Here is a 19,443-nt window from a genome sequence, read left to right as displayed (position 1 = left end):
GATGCTCAGGGAGGGCGCACTAGAATTGAGAGAGATCTGACATTCGCTCTATGATTCTACACATTGGGGATCTGGAGTAGAAGTCACTTAGAAGTCTCCTTGAAAATTTAGCAAGGAATGCAGCCAATGGCTTCCCAAAGGAAGATGTAGACGGTTCGGCTTCACGATGGTGCAGAAGCAATGCGTGTTCAGTAGAAACCGAACTCCACATTTTGAATTTGGATCTGTTCCAGGGCTAGCGATAGGTGGTAGGTGGCCTCTTGCAATGCTGGAATGCACCAGTGTCCCAGTCAGTTCCGCCATCCTGTGGGGAGGCCGCCAGCCTCCACAGTGTGGAGGTTAGGTGGGCTGGATGTTGTACGTGCATTTTTGACTTAAGATGCTCTCAGTTTCAGGTGAGCTTATTGGGAGAAACCTCATCATAAGTCAAGGGGCATCTGCAGGAGGAAAGGTGGGTCCAGGAGACCGTAGCTTAGAGAACTGGATCGTGAACGGCTGGATTACACAAGATAGAGGCCCTGGGCTATGGAGGACAGGTAAAGCAACAAGTAGAATCACCCAAGCCAAAGAGAGCAGGAAAAAGGAAGACACAGAGACAAGAACAAACACAGACATATATGAATGTAAGAACAGAACTTGCTGAAGGAAAAAAATCAGACTTGTACCAGAAACAGGATGTGGAAAACAGAGACCGGGTGTGGTCAGAGAGAGTCTGGTGAGAGTGTCCCTGCAATCTGGGATCCTATGCCACGGTGGCAGCCTCAGGGCATGAATAAGACCATAGGGACACCTGGGTCATAGAGGATTTACCAACAAGAGGGCCTGCCCAGATTGGAATAAACCCATGAGTTCAAAGGTCAAGAACATGGGTAGGATTCATAACTTGTGCCTTCCAGGACTGTTAAGTGCATAAAAACCCATTCAAGCTGGCTGACCCTAACATCTCCAGCCACAGAGTTGTGTCACTTGCAGGGGACCAGCGTTTTCATGGGTTCCCCAGCATCAGATTCAAGCAGCTGAATCTCAAAAATACCCAGAACAGCTGTGTCTGTACCGAACGTGTACAGACTTGGTTTTGTCTTGTCTTTATTCCCTAAACAATCCTGCATTTGTAAGTCATCTCGAGGTGACTAAAGTATTCAGTGTGCTGGACACCGGTTCCATGCAAATATGGTGCCATCTTCTACAAGGCCCTGGGGCATTGTGAATTCAGGTGTCCCAAGAAGTCTGAGTCCCAGTCCCCCTGAGGTTCTGAGGGACGGCTGTACTTCCCTCACGCTGAAGGTTGAATCAGTCTTATTATTTGGAAGACAGAGAAACCCACAAAGCTGGAGTTTCTCCGACGCCAACAGCTATGAATCTGTTCAGGTAGAATTACCCTCTTATAAAACAGAATTCAGAATCCCAAAAGAATGCGACAATGGTCAGGTGAGTTTTGAAATGCACAGAGAGTGAAGATGTCCTTTTCCAAGAGATGGGCATAAAAGACGTACCCTTGACCGTGTCCCAAGTTCTAAGGTCAAAAGAAAGGCAGGGCTCAAGACACTTGCCATACAGAATTCTGACCAGGTGGGTTTCCCCTTCGTTTCTCCGTCCCCAGCCCCGCAGGCCCCATACCTGAGGGAATGAGACACGGAAGCACACAGGCCCACCTGGATCTCATCCGGCTCGCTGAAGAAATGGCTTGGGAAGAGGTTTGGAAGCACCCCGACATTGTTGACTGAGAGAAAGACAAAGGAAAAAAGGTGAGCAGATCGGATAAGATTTCTATGCAAGGTAGCTCAGGGCAGGATGGGCCAACGCCCATGAATCATGGTGTCTGGGTGGGACTTCAGCCCCCAAAACTGTGGCTGCTCAGAGACCCAAAGAAACATTTGTGATATTAGGGTTTTTTTTAATGTCGCAAAAAGCTGTGTAGGTATAATTCCAGTTTTTGAAAATATATGTGGGTGTACCTGGAAGAATATGCACCAAAATGTTATCTCTGATTTTGGAGATTTTAAGAAACTCAGATTTCTTTTATTTTTCTGTCTGTTGTTGGTTTGGGGTTTGCTGGCACTTGCAAAGCAGCCACTCTACCACTTGAGCCACACCTGAGTCCATTTTGTCCTGGTTATTTTGGAAATGGGGGTCTTGTGAACTATTTGCCCAGGCTGACCTCGAATCGGGATCCTCCTGACCTCAGCCTGACAAGAAACTGGGATTACAGGCATGAGCCACTTGGCACTCAGCCAAGGAATTCAGATTACTTTTAAGTGCTTACATATTCTTTTCAATTTTCTGCAACGACAGGTTTTACATTTTTACTTGTGAAAGTGTAATTTTTTTTTTATTCAGCAGGAAGTTTAGGAATGAAATCTTACTTTTTTCCTACATACAAAAAGAACACTGCTTTGTGTCTTGCGTGTGGCTATGAAGTACCCTCTCTATAAATCATTACAGAAAAATGAATATTTTTCTGGACGGAAAGGAGAGTCAATGCTCAAATCACCCTCTATTTCACGGATCGATTACAGTGATGTTTGTTTGCTAAACTGATTGCTTTAGGCTGACGTTTCTGGGGTCACTCTTCCTACCAAACGTCAACACCAGTTCTATGAAAGAATTTCACTTTAATACTGAAAACAAACTTTGGAGGTTGAATGCATTCCAAAATCACATGCCATTTTTTTATCCCAGTAATGGCTCTTGAAGAACTGGGCTTCAACAGTCACTTTAATGGTACGGTTTAAGATGCAGTCGGGAGGTCTAAACCACCATGGAATAATCAAGGGCTGCTAAGATCATCAATTCACCGATGTATCCACAGGTTCTGCATTTTTCAGTTTGCTTACCTAAAATCCCAATTTGTAAGCCGTTGAGTTTTTCTTTAATATACTCGTAGATGTCGTCTTTGGTAAAATCTGCTTGTATAATCTTCACACGGCTCCCTATAGTCCTCTCTGCGTTACAGACAACAGAAATTTTTTAGTGAAATGGGATGCAAATACACCTCTTGGCCAAAAGCTTCCCAGATGCTCCCATACTACCCCAAGCAGACATTTAAAAAAAAAAAAAAAAAAAAAACACAGCTACCCCAATTCGAAGTCAGAAATCACCCTGGAATAAATGCCAGGAGATGTTAAGAGATTTGTGAGTGAGAGTTTCTTAGAGCTACCACAGGGACAAGTATAAGAATTAAAATAGTGGTTCTCGATGCGGGATCCACTGACCACACACCACCCTCACCTGGAAAGGTGTTAGAAATGCAAATTCTCAACTTCCACCATATTCTCTTTGAATAACCTCCAGGTGACTCAGATGCGTGGTCAAGTTTGAGATGCCTCCCTCCCCAGAACTAAGGGCTGTGACAACTAGGTTTCCTGCTGCCAGTACTCAGTGAGCCCCAGGTCCCCTCAGCACAGGCACACCAACCCTTTGTACTTGCCAACACTTCGGCATTTACCTTATTTTAACCCTAGAAGTTGTTATTCTCATTTTCCGGAGCAGAAAGCTTAAGGCCCAGCCAGGCGAACCAGCCTCCCCGGGGGCAAGTTCACAGCTCTCTCCAAGTTCAGTGCCCTTTTGGACTGTTTTCAACTGGCACGCCATGTGCAGGAGTTTTCAGGCAGGTATAAAACCTAGGCAGAGTTACCAACTTCTTGGTGAACTGCTTTAGTTTTTGGAGTTAGATCCAATCTTTCTGGATAAAGCACTCATGAACTACAGTTTGGAAGGAGGGGATGATTTTATGCCAAAAGACACTGCTCGCTTTTCCAAAGGATGACAAAAAAGCGTATTTTAGCTTGAGGAAAACACTCTAGAATGTCTCAGTCCTAGTCAAAGTTATTTCTAGCACCTGGTCTAGGAAGAAAAGGAAGGTTCATCAGTGCAAGGGCACCCAGCCTCAGCCACAGTGTGACTGTGTGGCCCCAATCCTCCCACAGCCATCTCCAACCCCAAAGAAAGAAGGCTGACCCCAAACAAAGCCTGCCATTCATGCTTGCTGAGTTAAAAAAGCTTATTATCAAACTAGGTTCAAATACCCCAAAACAAGTATTGTAGTAAAGTCTCAGGGCACAAAGCAAAGTGAAGACACTGCTTTTGGAGGGAGTGGCAGAAGCCATCAGTAGCTGGAATCTCTGATGAGCAGGACCCATTGGTGCCTGTGCCACCGCTCCTGCTTCCCCCCTTCCCCACCATGGAACCCAAGGTGGGCTAAAACCTACACCTTAAATCTTCCCTTTCACACTGAGAACTGGTTTTCCCATGGGAGCAGATGGCAACCCAGGCTCCAGAGAACAGTTTTGGAATAGACAGGGGCAGGTGTGGTCAGTGGAACCCACCAATGCCTCCCTTATTTGGGGGTGCAGGGGTCACTCACCAATCTCTGTAGCAATGGCCTGAAGCTTTCCCAGCGTCCGGCTGATAAGCACAACGTTGAGTCCGTGTTTTGCCAGCTGAGGGGTTGGGATAGGACAAACCAAAAACAGACCAAGATGCCAAGTGAGCCCTGGAGCTCTGCAGTAAAGGTGCCCTGGTCTTCAGGCTGATGTGTCTGACTGCAGGTGAGGTACTTGCTTCCCCTGGCCTTAGATGTCCAGAATGTCACCAAAGTTTCTGAGCTACAATGGGCCAGGCTAAAGATGACATCATGGTTTTGTTTTTCTTTTTGTACTGGGGATTTTGAACTCAGGGCCTCAGGCTTGCTAAGCTGGTGCTCTACCACTTAAGCCATGTGTCTAAGCTTTTTGCTTTCTGTTTGTTTTTCAGATAGGGTCTCACACTTTTGCCCAAGCCAGCCTTACACCACGATCTTCCTGCCTCCGCCTCCAGAACAGCTGGAACACCTGGTTCGTAGCAGTCATTAATGCTTATTGTGTGTTTACTATGGGCAGGCCACCATCTGAAAACTTCTCTGAAACACAGGGGATTTGCTGTGTGCCAGAATCCAAAGCACTGGTGACTACGCACAGGCAGCCCTCCAGGCGTGCAGGTGCCACATCTGAAATGTACAGGAAGACGTGAGGAGATTTTAGGTAAAGTACTGTGCCATTTTATAGGAGAGACTTTAGCATCTGTGCAGCTCTGGACTAATTGATCCCCTTGGACCCGAGGGATGGCTGTATTCATAGCGGGGTCTATTTAATGAAAACAGCATTTCTGTCACAATTCTGTAGCATTCTTTTTTGTGATTCACTTGACCAAAGACCTTTCCTCTTGTTTTCTGTCTCCATTTTCTTCCAAATGGAATCAGGGGTACAGAGCAAAATTCAGACCTCCCAGACACAGGGCTGGCTGATGGTGTATCGCAGTGGGACATATTAACAGGGCAGCCATAGGACAGAGTCCACGGAGCACCCCCAAACCTGGTACACCAGGGGTCACAGGAAGCCCAAGACTGGTCTACTCCTAAAAACACCACCAGTGAGAAAAGTTGAAGCTTTCCTTCTAAAAAACAAAAGGGAAAACCCCAACACCCACTTGACTGGACTGATGACATTTGAGCTAGAGACCAAAACTCAAATATTTTGAGAGCATCTCTATAGTTTTAATGAAGGGATTTATACTGTTATCTTTTTTTCTTTTCTTTAGCAATGGAAATTCGTTGTCTCACAGTCCTGGAGATCAGGCATCTGGGGTCAAGGTGCTGGCAGGCTTGAGAGTCCCGCTGAGGACAGGGAGAACAATCTGTCTGTACCACAGGTGGTTTGATGGGATTCCTAGGTGTTCCTCACTATGTAAAGTATTGCCTCACTGGTTTTGTTTAATTAGCATACATTAATAGTATAGGTGGCTTCTCTGAGATAATCTCATACTTTGAACAAGTTCACCCCCTCTGTTATATTCCATGAGCTCCCCTGCCTCCGCCCCAACAAACAGTGCTTGGAGGGTTTCCTTATGCTATCTTCAGGTGTGTGTGTGTGTGTGTGTATATAACATACTTTAATCTTCTTCAACCTCCAGTACCCGCTCCTTTCCCTCTGCCCACTCCGCCGACATTAACTTTTTAATTATGGCAAAATGTGGATACTACAAAATGCACTGCCTTAACAAAAATAGGGACTATTTTACAAGCTTGTGTGTCGTCCGTAGGGACTCATGCCAGTCTTCTCTGTGTCAGTCCAACTTTAGCATCTGTGCAGCCAAAGCAACACTTAAGAACACAAAGAAAACACATAAGAAGCTGAATTATAGACTAGAACATCTGGTCTCCTGTAGCCACCCATTCTTTCTTCAGGACCATGGTCTCAGAATCACCCAGGGAGATGTCAAAAAATACCAGTGCCCACCAAACCAAAACCAGCCACATGAAAGTTCTTGGAATTGATGCTTTACCATTGACATTTTCTATTTTAATTTATCAAGCTGTGCTATTAAATAAACAAATACACTCTCATAGTGAAAGATTCAAGCAATACCCAAGGGAAAAAATGTCCCCATCTCCTAGTCCTGCCTCCCCACCCAGCCCTAAGCTCTACTACCTTATGTGTGTTGATTGGTCCCTAAATTTGATCTTTGCATCTATGGGCATATATAACACACTCAGAAATACATTTATTTTGTGGAGTTTATTTCTCTTTATTCTATATAATTGACATTTTAGGGCTGCAGACTTGGCTCATGTGGGCCTGCAGAACAAAACTCAAGGCACTGAGTTCAAAACCCAGCAATATAGAAATACATAAACATATACATATGTAACTGACATTTTAAGTTTTGTCCTGCAGCATTTTTTAACTTAATGATGTAGCTTATCCCTAAGAATATGGATCCCCAGCTCCACCAGAGTGTTTTTCAATAGTTTGTAGTGTCCTACAGCTCAGCTTCAGGTTCTTACATTTTCCCGTTACCAGAGCTGCCACCGTGGAACCTTTCACACAGCTCCCTGTATGTGTGAGTCACTTCTCTCCGGAGTAGACAGGTGGAAATTGTCATGTCCTAGGAAAATGCCGGTTAAATTTTAATAGCATTGCTAAACCGCCCTCCCTTAAAACTGCACCACCCAAAGAATAATTATAGCCATTGCCCCACGGTCTCATGAATAATATTTGATAATATTTCAATCATCGGACTTAAAAGTTCAGAATGATGGGTTTCCAGCTCGCTGGTATTTGATTGGGGCTGAGCATCTTTCTCCATGTTGCTGTGTGAATACAGTACATGCCCTTTTGCCTTCTTCTGGGTTATTTTCTTTATCATTTTCTCTTTTTTTGGTGGTAGTGCTGGGGATCGAACCTAGGACCTAACACAGACTAGGCAAGCACTGTTTCACTGGGCTCCATTCCCAAGCCTTGACTTTTTTTTTTTTTTACAAGTTAATAGGATCTGTTTGTATATTCCTTTGCTTATTGTACCCTTGCCTTAATTTACAAATTAATTTTAATGCTATTAGATTTGTGAATATTTTCTTAATGGCTTTATTTTCCCTTTGTGATTTTCCTTCCATCCAAGGCTGTAAGTGCATCATCCTTTAAAAATAAACTTCTATAGTTTATTTTTAGCTATTTTGGAAATGGGAAGAGATTGAAATCATAGCATATTTTCTTTTCATAAATGAATAGCTAACGGTCTCAATGACATCTGTCAATTTTCCCATTCGTTCCTGATTTGAAATGCTAACTTGGTCATGTGCTAGCCTCTCGGGCATTCGTGGGGCTGTTTCTGGTCTATCTGTTCTGTTCCATCCACCTGCTGATTGGTTTCTGTACTGGAACTACTTTTGCTTAATCATAATCTTATAATAGCTTTTGATATCTGGTGACTGACAAGGTCCCACTATTTATGATTCTCTTTCAAAATGTTTTTGTCTCCTTTTTTGTGTGTTCAAATAGTGATAACATTTTCTAGTCACATATCACTTTGAAACTAGAGATATTTATTTATCTCATCCATAAATATGTCATCCACTTACTCAGATCGCCCATGTTCTTTGAGAATTTTTTGGAAGTTTCAGATCTTGAACGTTTCTTGTTAGGTTCACATTAGTTCAGATAACATTGGCTGCTGTAACAAATAGCTCCAGAATTTCAGTGACTTAACGCAAAAGAAGTTGTTATGGCCTTATGTCAGACTCTATTCCATCAAGGCACTCAGGACCCAGGGCTCAGAGAGGTTTTGTCACCTTTCACACCAGGTTTCAAAGACTGCCCTGAGTGTTGACATCCAGCCACTACAGGAATTAAAAAAACAGAAAAACTACCCTCCCTCCCTTAGCCATTTTAGACAAGAAGTGACACAAATCCTTTCTGTTGGTCATTTGCAAAATTAGTCTCATGACCCTCTACAGACTGGAGGGGAATGCCACAAGGACGACCACCTTCCGGCCACAACCCTTTACTGTGGATGACAAAGTAGGAGTCTGGGTGAACATTCAATTGTACCTGTCTTTGGTGTTCTAGGTTCACTCATTGCCCTTCTGACTTGAATTATTTTGGACAGAAGCAATGCCACAAGCATTGCCCGGGTTTAATTCCTGCTTCCCCTACTTCTACCTGTCCACACACGTCCTTTGTTTTGACTAGGAGAGGGCATTAAAGGTGTGTGGTGCAGAACCTGTTCCGGAGGAAGACTCAAGAGCAACTGCTGCCCTTCAAAACGGCAGTTATTATCTGCAGTTGAGCTCTTTCACTTGTCACCTCACTGAATTCTTCTTACTCCTAATTTTGTCCTTTGATTTGTTCCTTCCCCTCCTAGACAACGGTACTCTCTACAAAGAGCACAGCTTTGCCCCTTCTCTCCAAAATGTGCTCGTGCCGGGCCTGGTTTTCTTGGCTGACACCTCCTGCCCAAGGTTAGGCAGCTGTGGCTGCACCTGCCATCCTGACAACACTTTCATTGTTATTTCTAGTAGATACAAAGCGACATTTCCTGCATTTCCAGTAGATAGATATTTTTATCAGCTGGACAATGTTTTCATTCCTCCTTTTCCCAAAATTGTTGTTTTTCCCTAAACTGCTAAACTCAGTTTGCAAATTTTTAGCATGGGTCACAATTCTCTGACACTGTCCTAGCCCCAGCTTGGTTCCCAGGCTGCTCTGTCTACGCAGTTTAAGAAGTATGCAAGGCAAGCCACTTGTCCCAGGCTCCTCCCCGTTTTAAAAGTGAAAGTGCCACATCCCCAGTGATAAGAAGTCTGTGAAGATTTCTTGGGTCCCAACTGCTATAGAGCAGTGAGTCCCATCTGTGCAGGGGAGGGGAAGGAGGAACGGCACCTGCCTACTGCCTCAACTCAGCGGAGAGGGGTTTCAACAGCACAGCCATGTTCTTTCATGTTTTCTATTCATTGTGCTTTTTTTTGTGTTGAGCCAAACCATCAGCCCATTTTGCTCTGGTTATTTTGGAGATGGGGGGGTCTCGTGAACTATTTGCCTGGCTGGCCTCAAACCTCAATCCTCCATATCTCAGCCTCCCACGCCTGTAAGTGGCTTACAGGCATGAGCCACTGCACCTAATTTATTGTGCTTTCTTATTTTTAATTCCTCCCTCCATTTTTACCTGAATCAGTGAGCATGGGCTGTGGGAACAATGCTGAAATCACAAGTTTATTTCTTACTCATGATCTTTGAACTGGAGGCTGACCTTCGATCCAGACCCCCACATTCTAACAAGCAAGAGATGTGGACCCTGAACTGAGCCAACACTGGAGGTTTCTGTTGCCAGGGGCTTGGCCTGCCACCCAGATGTGATTCAGACAATGAAAGTGCAGATGTTTCTCCTGGACCAGATGTAGCAATGAATGGGTGCAAACTCTCTCAGATTCTATCCAAAACAGAAGAGACCCCAGCAGAAACGAAGCTGATGGCAGAGTGAGCTCCCCAAGGTGCGCACAGGGCAGGAAACTGCCTGCATCCCACAGACAGGAACTATCCCAGTAGTGACCCCAGGTAGAGCCAGGGCCCGACAGTCACCAGGCCCAGCGACAGAGGACACACGAGCTGTGTGACCCCCTCTCTCCCCTCCTGCCCACCCTCCTCTCCGACCTCCTACACTTCAGACCCTGTGGGTTGGGATTCCTCACTTAGTCACCACATGAAGAAGACATTTCCAGGCACACCACAGCAGGGTCTGCCACCACGGCCTCCAACACAGGCCTCAGCTGGGGGAGAGAAAAGGCGCTCCTTTCATTAAGTGTTTGGCATTTTGATGTCTGTGGGTGACCACACGCGGGTCACCATGGAATTGAAACCATGTTTCTACCTGGAACTGACCACAGGATGTCATTTTACCAGTGACGTGACAAGACCAGAGGCAGAGAAGGAACAGCCAGAAGGATTGATGACGTTCCCAAGCCAGGCTTTATCATTATCTCCTGATAGAGACACAGTCACCTCCCACCGTGCCAGCAAATCTGTCAATCACATCGATTTTGATCGGCTTCTACTTTCAATAGTTAATGTTATATTGTCAAGGATGGGACTGAATAGATCGGAACAGGACAGAACAGAGCATACACCAACAGGAGTAGTTCTCTCTGATTACTTCTTATCTTGAAATATTTTGTGTCTGATACAAACATCACTCCTGCTCCTTTCCTTTTGCTCTTCCAAGGATATGTTTTTACCATTCCTTCTCTCTCTCTCTCTCTCTCTCTCTCTCTCTCTCTCTCTCTCTTTGGTGCTGGGGATCAAACCTTGTAGGTGCCAAGCAAGCACCTACCACTGAGCTATCCTACCAGTCCCATTCCTCCATTTTTGCCTTCCTGAATTGGATGTTGTTTCATTTTGTTTCTTAGCCTCGTTCGAGTGTCTTATTTATCAGTAAATGTAACCAAGTCACACTTGTTGGGATTGCAGATTTGTTACACTAACTCCTTATTTTTTTTGTTTCTCTACTCACTGTGTTCTCGTTGTTATTTTTTTCTCCTTCCCATGTCTGGAGGAAGAGGAGGATGGATGGATGGATGGATATGAGTGACCCCACTAGGCATTTGCTATTTTTGTCAATTAAACTAATTCAAACTGTGCAGGATGCATGCTACCATGGATCCATCTCCTGTCTTTAAATGTTGTCTTACAGCTGTCTTTAGCCATTTTAGTTGACTTTTTAGCTAAAACTACCTCTAACCTTAGCAATGAATAAAAGCTAGACTCACATATATTCTGGCAGAGAGTTTTATATCTTGATGTTAAATTGTTAAAGAAAACATCATCCCAAACTTTTGATGCTTACTTGATTTTTTTAAAAATTAATATTATCATAGAATATTTTTCAATTAACCTGCTTGACCTTCTCTGGCGTCCTTGGGCCGGTGACTTTGCTGTTGCTGAACAATTCACAGCTGACACAGGTGCAGACAGCTCATAGCTAGCAAGGCTAGAAACAGAGGAAGTATTGGGACCTTACAGGAGATGGTGCCACCCAGAGGTGACAAAGTCATTCCCTGTGATGAGATGAGAGCTGGGATTTAATGTAGCAATATTATTTTGCATTCCTGTTCCAGTGGATTGTCTTAGCTGCTTTGGATTTCTTGCTCCAATGCTCTTGAATGGGCGCTTTTGTCTCTTTCTGGATCTTCCATTACTAAGTTAAAGAAAATGTTAATAAGTTCAAGTGCATATCTTTGTTGGAGAGTTGTGTCTTTACACTATCAAGGATAAAATATTGGCCAATCCTTTGATCTTTCTGGCTAGACAGCCACAATTAAGTTATAATCCTCACGGCCTATAAAATTTCAGAAACGACTATACTACCATGCCCTGTTAAAAATATATCAAAGAGGAGCTGAAAATCTGGCTTCATGTTATTTTTAAGAGATAGATCTAGGAAGTAAGGCCAGGGGCTGGGGCTGAATTTCAATGACAGGGTGCTGTGCTGTATATGCAAGGCCCTGGGTTCCATCCCCAGGACCCCAAAAATAAAACAAAACATAAGGTCACAGGAAAGTTGATGCCAAAAGGAAATGTGTATGAGAGAGAGAGAGAGATACACAATTTGAATGTATATGTCATTCTGAAATTCATGTATTGGAACCTGAACCCCAAGGTGACATGTTAAGAGGTGAGGTGAGCCTTTTAGGAAGTGGTTAGGTCCTCAGGGCTGTGTCCTAAGATGGGGTGAATGCCCCTATAAAACAGGCTTCACAGGACCAGCTGGTTCATTCTGCTCTCCTGTCACACAAGACACAGCAAGAGGCACCACCTTGGGAACAGACAGCAGCCCTCACCAGACACCAAATCTGCAGGTGCTTGAACTTGGACTTCTCAACCCCCAGAGGTGGGAAATAATTATAAATTATTATATATAATTATAAATTCCAATTATTTATAATTACCCAACCTACGGGATTCCTGTTAGTAAGAGTGAATACCAAGCAAGCTTTATTAGCGTCCATCAAAGCAGGCACGCAAGCAAATAGGATTGCTCAAAATGAAACTGGTAAAAGGTTACACTCATCAGGAAGATGTGAGTTCGAGTCCTAGGTTGCCTAATTAAATAGCACATATGGTGACTTCACCCATGAAGAGGTGGGAACACCATTGCAGGGGAGATTTTCATTTGCTTCCAGTGAACTCTGGGGAAGCACCCAATCTAACGGATGTGTGCAAACACTACCCTGAGTGAGATTATGTACCTTGGGAAGCTGGCTCTCTGGAAAGTCTGGCAAGAATGACGAACGTCCAGCAAAGTGATGGAGAGAGAAAAGAGAGATGGCACGAACGAGCAAGGAGCACCGTGAGGAATGAGTGTGGCAGGACTGGGGGTCCAGCCAGGACCTCAACTGAGAGAGCAGAGTGGGTTTAGTCACCTCCTGAAATCCTCATCAAACCACAGGAAAGTGATTTTTCTTTCTAGGAAAATATAAATCCACAGAAAAGGTCACAGAAACAAATGCAACCCCAAATTCTAATTTGCTGGACAAAATAGGTTAAGAAGTCCTAAAATGGGAGAAGGGTGAAGCTGAGAACTAACCAAAAAAAATTTTTTTTGTTGCTTTACATGTATTTCTCTCTCTCTCTCTCTCTCTCTCTCTCTCTCTCTCCCTCTCTTTGTCCTCCCCTTTCCCCCCTACCACTCACACTAGAATGTAACTAAAAAATCAAAACTGGAGATCAGAAGTTATAAGACTGAAGAGAAGCCACCCAGGAGCAACGAGAAACAAAGCCAACCAACACTGTCACTGTCTCTCGAGGCCATGAAGGAGGCCAGGCTGCGAGGCAGCTGCAGCATTTTGACCCCAGATTAGGAAGAAGGACATCCTTGCTGGCATCGGGCATGCCACATACCACGCAGGCAACAGAGGGTGACATCCAAGGACAGGACCAGGCAGTTCTTCTCCTTGGACTGATCAGACACATTGAAGCCAAGTAAGTGCCTTCAGTCCGAGGGCCCGCTCTCGTCACCGCCAGGGGCTTTACCTTGACAACACTGACTGCCCTGCCTGCCAGCTGTGGAGGAGTGCAAGCAGACAACCTTTCATTGCTTGTTTGGGTTCTAGCATTTTCTGGGCATTAGCAGTCAAGAGTATATGTTTATACACGTTAGCATGACAAAAAGGAGGGTTTCTAGTACTCCGTGCTCACAAGCGTTTGGCAAACAGGACACCTCAGGTCCTCTTGGGAGGGGCTGGATTAGATCAGTCACCAAGGGAAGGATTTGGTGCTGGTATCTGGGATTTAAACTCACACACCTGTCGAGCCAGAATGGACTTGGATGGGAGCTCAAGTCTATGTACAGCCTTATCCATCAAAAAGCAACCTTAATGTCGGTCCCTAAAGGCTGGCAAAAGAGACCCAGGACGCCCCTGGGATGGGACACCCAGAAACCTTTACAAAGAATGAGGCCATCTGTAGGGTTTGTTGTGGTCAGCGCTCCATGTCATCCTATCAAATAAACAGAGTGAGGGAAGTACATCTCTTTGGCCTATTTTGAGTTGGTTTTTCACAGAAAGAGCAAACTTCTGAGATGAGCGAGGAATGGCCTGAAAGTCTGTCCTTTAGTAAAAGATAAATAAATAAACTTACAACATCTGGCTATATTAATGAAGTAAACAGCAGATGCAGACAGAGACTTTCCAATTCACCCTATACCACCAACCCCCACAAACGTACAACCCTGGTCTTTGCAAAGAAAGAAGAGTTGGGGGGGGTCATGACACCAGCCAAGACAGAGACGACCACAGGTGACTGCTACCTGGTTTTCTACCAGCCTTCCACAGCCTGCACGGTTCAGCCATTTGCCCACTTCGAGTGTCTCACTCCCATGCTTTACGTATGTCATAAAATGCATATGTTCTTTTTCCTATTATGTCTACTATCAGAGACTGAAAGTATTGAACCTTCAGAGTTAAAAAAAAAAAAAGTACATTTTAAACTTCCTACAAAGCCAGGTATGGTGGCACACACCTGTAATCCCAGCACTCAGGAGGCTGACGCAGGAGGATCACAAGTTTGAGCTATGGAACAACAAAACTTCCCTACAAAAGTGAAGCTTAGAACAAGATTTATGTTTGTGTAAAGCAGGATGGCATTTGTGAGCAAAGGGAAACAATTAGATGCACAGGTGCAAAATTCGGATCCCTTCCTCCTGGTCCTGTCACTAGACAACACCACAGTCTTCCCAGGACTCAGCTTGCCATGCCACAGAACTCTGAACAAGAGAAGGCTGATGGCCCCGCGTTGGAAAAGTCTGGGTGTGCCGTGATCTCGTTCCCTGTCTCTTGTCACAAGTCAGAACAGACGCACTTAGGAGCCAGGAAGAGCGCCACCATGGAGGAGAGTGAGGCCCTTATCAGAGACGACAAGAGACAAGAGAGAGGACCCTGCGCAGAGCTGAGGCAGGATGGACAGATGAGGTGGCAGAGGAATTAAAACTGATAAATATTATTCAAGTGACAGCAGAACCAGGAATTAAAAACTGAAAAGCCAAAGTGGAAGCTCACTCCCATCAGCATGTCCTCTGAGAGGGTCACTTGCAAAAACGGTCCCCATTTTGAGTCAGCCTAGACCATCTCTTTGTTGTTTTAGAGACATTTTAGCCACATTTTGGTGACAGATCTACCAGGTATCCATTGTCCCTAATAACTGGGGTTGCTGGACATAAATATGACCAGCTCGGAGAATAGAAAGGCCCCAGAAAAGATCTTTCACTCCCGTTTCCTGTGTGTTTCTCACCCCCTTCCCTACTTCTCCCTCTTCATCCTGACTTTTTAAACTAAATCCTCACTACACTCCCACTTGTGAGGCTTTCTTGTTTGTGAGACCCCTCGAAATGCTTTTCGTTGTGGATCTCAACTTCCTGTAATTGCAATGGAAACTAGGAACTTGAGGGGACCCCCTCCCCACCCAGTCCTTTTGGGGGAGATTAAAAAAATAGGGAAAGACACCATATCTCAGCCCAATGCCATCCTGTGCAGGTATAAATTGTAAGGCAAGCCCCTGTCAATCACCACAGCCCAACCCAACAGAACTGGCCATGCCTTTGCCCATCCATGGGTTACTGGTGATGACAAAAGGCCTTGAAACAAGGGCCTTCCTTCCTTTTTCCTTTCCCCGTCACCTGGCCAGGTGAGGCTACCTTTGCTTTTTGTGATGCCTTCCCCTTCCCCTTAATAAAGTTTTATTATCACCACGTCTGCATGTCCTGCCTGGACTCTTCCACGTGGTACACAAGGACTCAGGAAACTTCTGACCGTTGGTAAAGTCTACAGCACTTTCCCATCTCTGGTGTCAGAGTCACCCTCCCCTGAGGACAGCCCCCACTTTCTAGGAAGCACCTGGGTGTCAGGGGTGTCTCAGGCTTCCCCCACCATACCACTGACATAAGTGAGGGTTTTCTTCATTTGTTCTGAAAGGGATGGTTTTCCTTTCCAAGTCCTGAAGGAAACACAAGATATGTCAAAGCCTGGATTCCTTTGCAGAGAGAAGTCAGGCAGCAGAAGGGTTGGGATGAAATTTGACTTCTCTTTTTTGTGCATTTCCATACGCTTGAATTTTCTGAAGTTATGCCCTCGCAACGTTCACCTTTAGCAGGATTTATGTGGGCAAAGCAATTTTTGTTTGCTTGCTTGCTTCTTTCTTGCTGTTGTCTTTTTCTTTATGTCTCTTTTGATTAAATGCAAGCACCATTAGCCACCAGAGAAATGAAAACCAAAACCACAATAAGGTATCACCACACAACTTTAAAAAAATAAATGCTATTAAAAATAAAATAAAGGGACTGGCGGAGAGGCTCAAGTGGAACGGCAACTGCCTAGCAAGCGTGAGGCCCTGAGTTCAAACCCCAGTACTGCCAAAAAGGAGAAAATATTTAGACAGTAACTGTTGTATCCCAAGAAAGCACCTTAGAAAAAATCATGACCCCAGGCCTCCGATCCCCACCCTGCCAGCAAAGGGTCAGTGCTAAAACATGGCTCCCACCCTGGCTGATGCAAGGCCAGCTTGGCACCAGAGAAAGTGGTGGAGGAGCTGGGACTGTACTCCCTGTCACCACTGCCGCCACCCAATGTCAGCTGAGACCCAAATTTCCACTCTGGTGCAGTCTGGATGTGTTTTGTCCCACAGAGGTTTGAGTGCTGGAAGCTCGGTCTTCAGATTAGTGGTGCTGAGTGGTGGGACCAAAGAGGTGAGGCCTAGCAAGAGATACTTAGGTCATTGGGGCACACCCTTGGAGAGAGTAAGGTAGCTTTTGTGGGACCCTGGTTTTCCTCTCAAGAGTGAATTGCTTGCAAGTCAACTCCCTGTATAGCTATCCTTATCTCAACCAGCAAAACCCCTCGTTCCTTCCTATTATGGCTTATACTCTCTCTACAACAAAATTAGAGATAAGGGCAAAATAGTTTCTGCTGGGTATTGAGGGGGTGGGGGGGAAGGAAGGAGCAGGGAGGGTAAGGGAGAGGGTGGAAGAAGGGGGGAGAAATGACCCAAGCCTTGTATGCACATATGAATAAAAGAAAAAACAAAGTGAATTGCTATAAAGAAGCAAGCTTGACCCCTCCCTGCTCTATGGGCTCCTCTCTCACCACGTGATCACTGTCCCCAAACATTGTGACATCATCCACCATGCAGCCCTCACCAAAAGGTAAGTCAAAGAGCGACCAGTCCAAAATTGTGACCCAACCAAAAAAAAAAAATTTTTTTTTTTGTAGTACTTGAGTTTGAACTCAGGGCCTACACCTTGAGTCACTCCACCAGCCCTTTTTTGTGAAGGGTTTTTTGTTTTTGTTTTTGTTTTTGAGATAGGGTCTCATGGAGCTATTTGCCCGGGGTGGCTTCGAACCACAATCTTCCTGACCTCTGCCTCCTGAGTAGCTAGGATTACAGATATGAGCCACCAGTACCTGGTTACCTTTTTTCTTTAGAAAGAATCCAGTATTGGGTATTTTATAATACCAATGGAAAAAATGAATGAATAACAATAACAAGGCACCTTCCTATACTTTCTCCTTTCCCTTCCCCTGGGATGGTAGCAGAGAGACCTCACGGATCTTCGTGCCCTACACCACCAACCAGTGTTGCCACCCCACCCCTGAAGTACCACCATAGACTACGGGAAGTAGCAAAGAGGCATCCCTGCCCCCTCCCCAGCCAATAGAGACCTAATAAGGACCCAGGACTCACTCCCACCCCACTACTTGGTAGGAAAAATTGGCCACCCTCTCCTTCTGCTGAACCAATGTCAGCATAGACCAGTACATGCAGACTTAAATAAAATCCAGAGTCTTATAACATGGGTTGAAATCTTGACTGTTCATGTGATAACATTTAGAGAGGAGAGGTCTTTGGGAGGTAGGAATTAAGGTAGAACCTCATCCAGAGACTAATAATGCCCCTATAAGAAGAGGCAGGAGCCAGGGGTCAGTGCCTCACTCCTGTAGTCCCAGCTATTAAGGAGGCAGAGACTAAGAGGATCACGATTTGAAGACCAGCCCGGGCAATTAGTTCTTAAAACGCTTTCTTGAAAAAAAAAAAAAAAGCCATCACAACAATAAGGGCTGGTGGAGTGACTCAAGCAAATGTGAGACCCTGAGTTCAAACCCCAGTACCACCAAAAAGAAAAGAAGAGGTACAAGAGATTTCTTTCTCTGTGTCTGTGACATTCCCCCCCCAGAACATGCACCCAGGAAAAGAGAACCCAACAGACCTTGGATCTGCCTGCACCTCGCTTTGGGACTTCCCAGCCCCCCGAAACTGGAGAAATAAATGTTTGCTGTTTAAGTCACCCAGGTTACGGTAATTTGTCATAGCAGCCCAAGCTGACCAAGACACCCCTGTTAGAAATTAGTGTAAACTCCTAAAACTTTAAGGAGAAGCCTAAAGATCTTAAATACGCCCACAAGCCCACTTCATGGAAAATAAATCCCAAAGTCACCCAAGGAGAGCAGAAAAGTTCATGTTTTATACACAAGGGAGTTTCCAATTTTATATAAAGAAAAACTAGGAAAAAACATTTCCAACAAAAAAAAAAAAAAAAAGGCTAAACTACAGGCTATCCATTTGTTGCCGCTTGGACTGGTGGAATGGCTCAAGTGTTAGAGTGCCTGCCTGGCAAGCGCGAGTTCAAATCCCAGTACCACCAATAAATAAGTAAATAAATAAATCATGTTTTTGACATAAGAAAATGATAGCCACCGAATGTAAAAGTTTTTTTAAATAACGGGATGTGTAATCTGGGGTTTGAGACAAGTTGGGGGGAAATTGCCAGGCTTTGATTATCTTTCTGTTCAGGAATGTGGTATTTTTCTCCCTTACTTAAAATATCTCTTATATTTCTTAATGGGGTATTATATTTTTCTTTTTAAAGACCCTGCAAACTGTATATTAAATTTGCTTCTAGGATTATTTATTTTTATTGTGAATGGAAATTTTTCTTGTTAAAATTTTTTTTGGTGGGACTGGGATTTGAACTCAGGACGTCACACTTGCAAAGCAGGCACTCTACCCATTGAGCCACACTTCCAATCCATTTTGCTCTGGTTATTTTGGAGATGGGGTTTTGAGAACTATTTACCCGGGCTAGCCTCTAACCGAGATCCTCCTGATCTCGGCCTCCTAAATAGCTAGGATTACAGGTGTGGGTCACTAGCACCCGGCTTTCATTATATTTTTAAGATGTTATTGATGTTTTCTTTTTTTGAAAGTACTGGGGTTTGAACTCAGGGCCTACACCTTGAGCCACTCCACCAGCCCTTTTCTTGTGATGGGTTTTTTTCGAGATAGGGTCTCGCGAACTATTTGCTTGGGCTGGCTTTGAACTTCCATCCTCCTGATCTCTGCCTCCTGAGTAGCTGGGATTATAGACATGCCCAGCTAAAATAAATGCATAACCAGACATCTTCTTCTGGTTTTTTTTGGTTTTTGGTTTTTGTTTTTTTTTTGGCAGCCCTGGGGTTTGAACTCAGGGCCTCATACTTGCTAGGCAAGTGCTCTTACTGCTTGAACCACTCCACCAGCCCGAAATAACTTTTGAATCAACATAGTCCCTTGCTGCAAGAAAAGGCTTCGTAAAAGAAAAGTGTTTGTGGTT

The 19,443-nt window shown here is 44.6% G+C and overlaps 1 protein-coding gene and 1 non-coding gene across 4 annotated transcripts in view; both read right to left on the bottom strand.

Moving 5' to 3' along the window:
• Hsd17b3 (hydroxysteroid 17-beta dehydrogenase 3) overlaps positions 1 to 19,443 on the bottom strand; it is a 35,463-nt gene that overhangs the window by 12,430 nt on the left and 3,590 nt on the right. For all 3 annotated transcript variants that reach the window (XM_074052559.1, XM_074052560.1, XM_020158900.2), the window contains exons 3-5: positions 4,364 to 4,439; positions 2,835 to 2,942; positions 1,653 to 1,720 (exon numbers count right to left, since the gene is read on the bottom strand). In XM_074052559.1, coding sequence (XP_073908660.1) covers positions 1,653 to 1,720; positions 2,835 to 2,942; positions 4,364 to 4,439 — 252 coding nt within the window. The remainder of the gene's footprint in view (positions 1 to 1,652; positions 1,721 to 2,834; positions 2,943 to 4,363; positions 4,440 to 19,443) is intronic.
• Positions 6,035 to 6,137, bottom strand: LOC141415946 (U6 spliceosomal RNA). Its single transcript, XR_012440890.1, has one exon. It is a non-coding gene; the product is annotated as a U6 spliceosomal RNA (small nuclear RNA).

Source organism: Castor canadensis, chromosome 13, assembly GCF_047511655.1.
Source record: "Castor canadensis chromosome 13, mCasCan1.hap1v2, whole genome shotgun sequence".
Classification (NCBI taxonomy): domain Eukaryota; kingdom Metazoa; phylum Chordata; class Mammalia; order Rodentia; family Castoridae; genus Castor; species Castor canadensis.
This window is presented reverse-complemented; position numbering and strand designations above follow the sequence as displayed.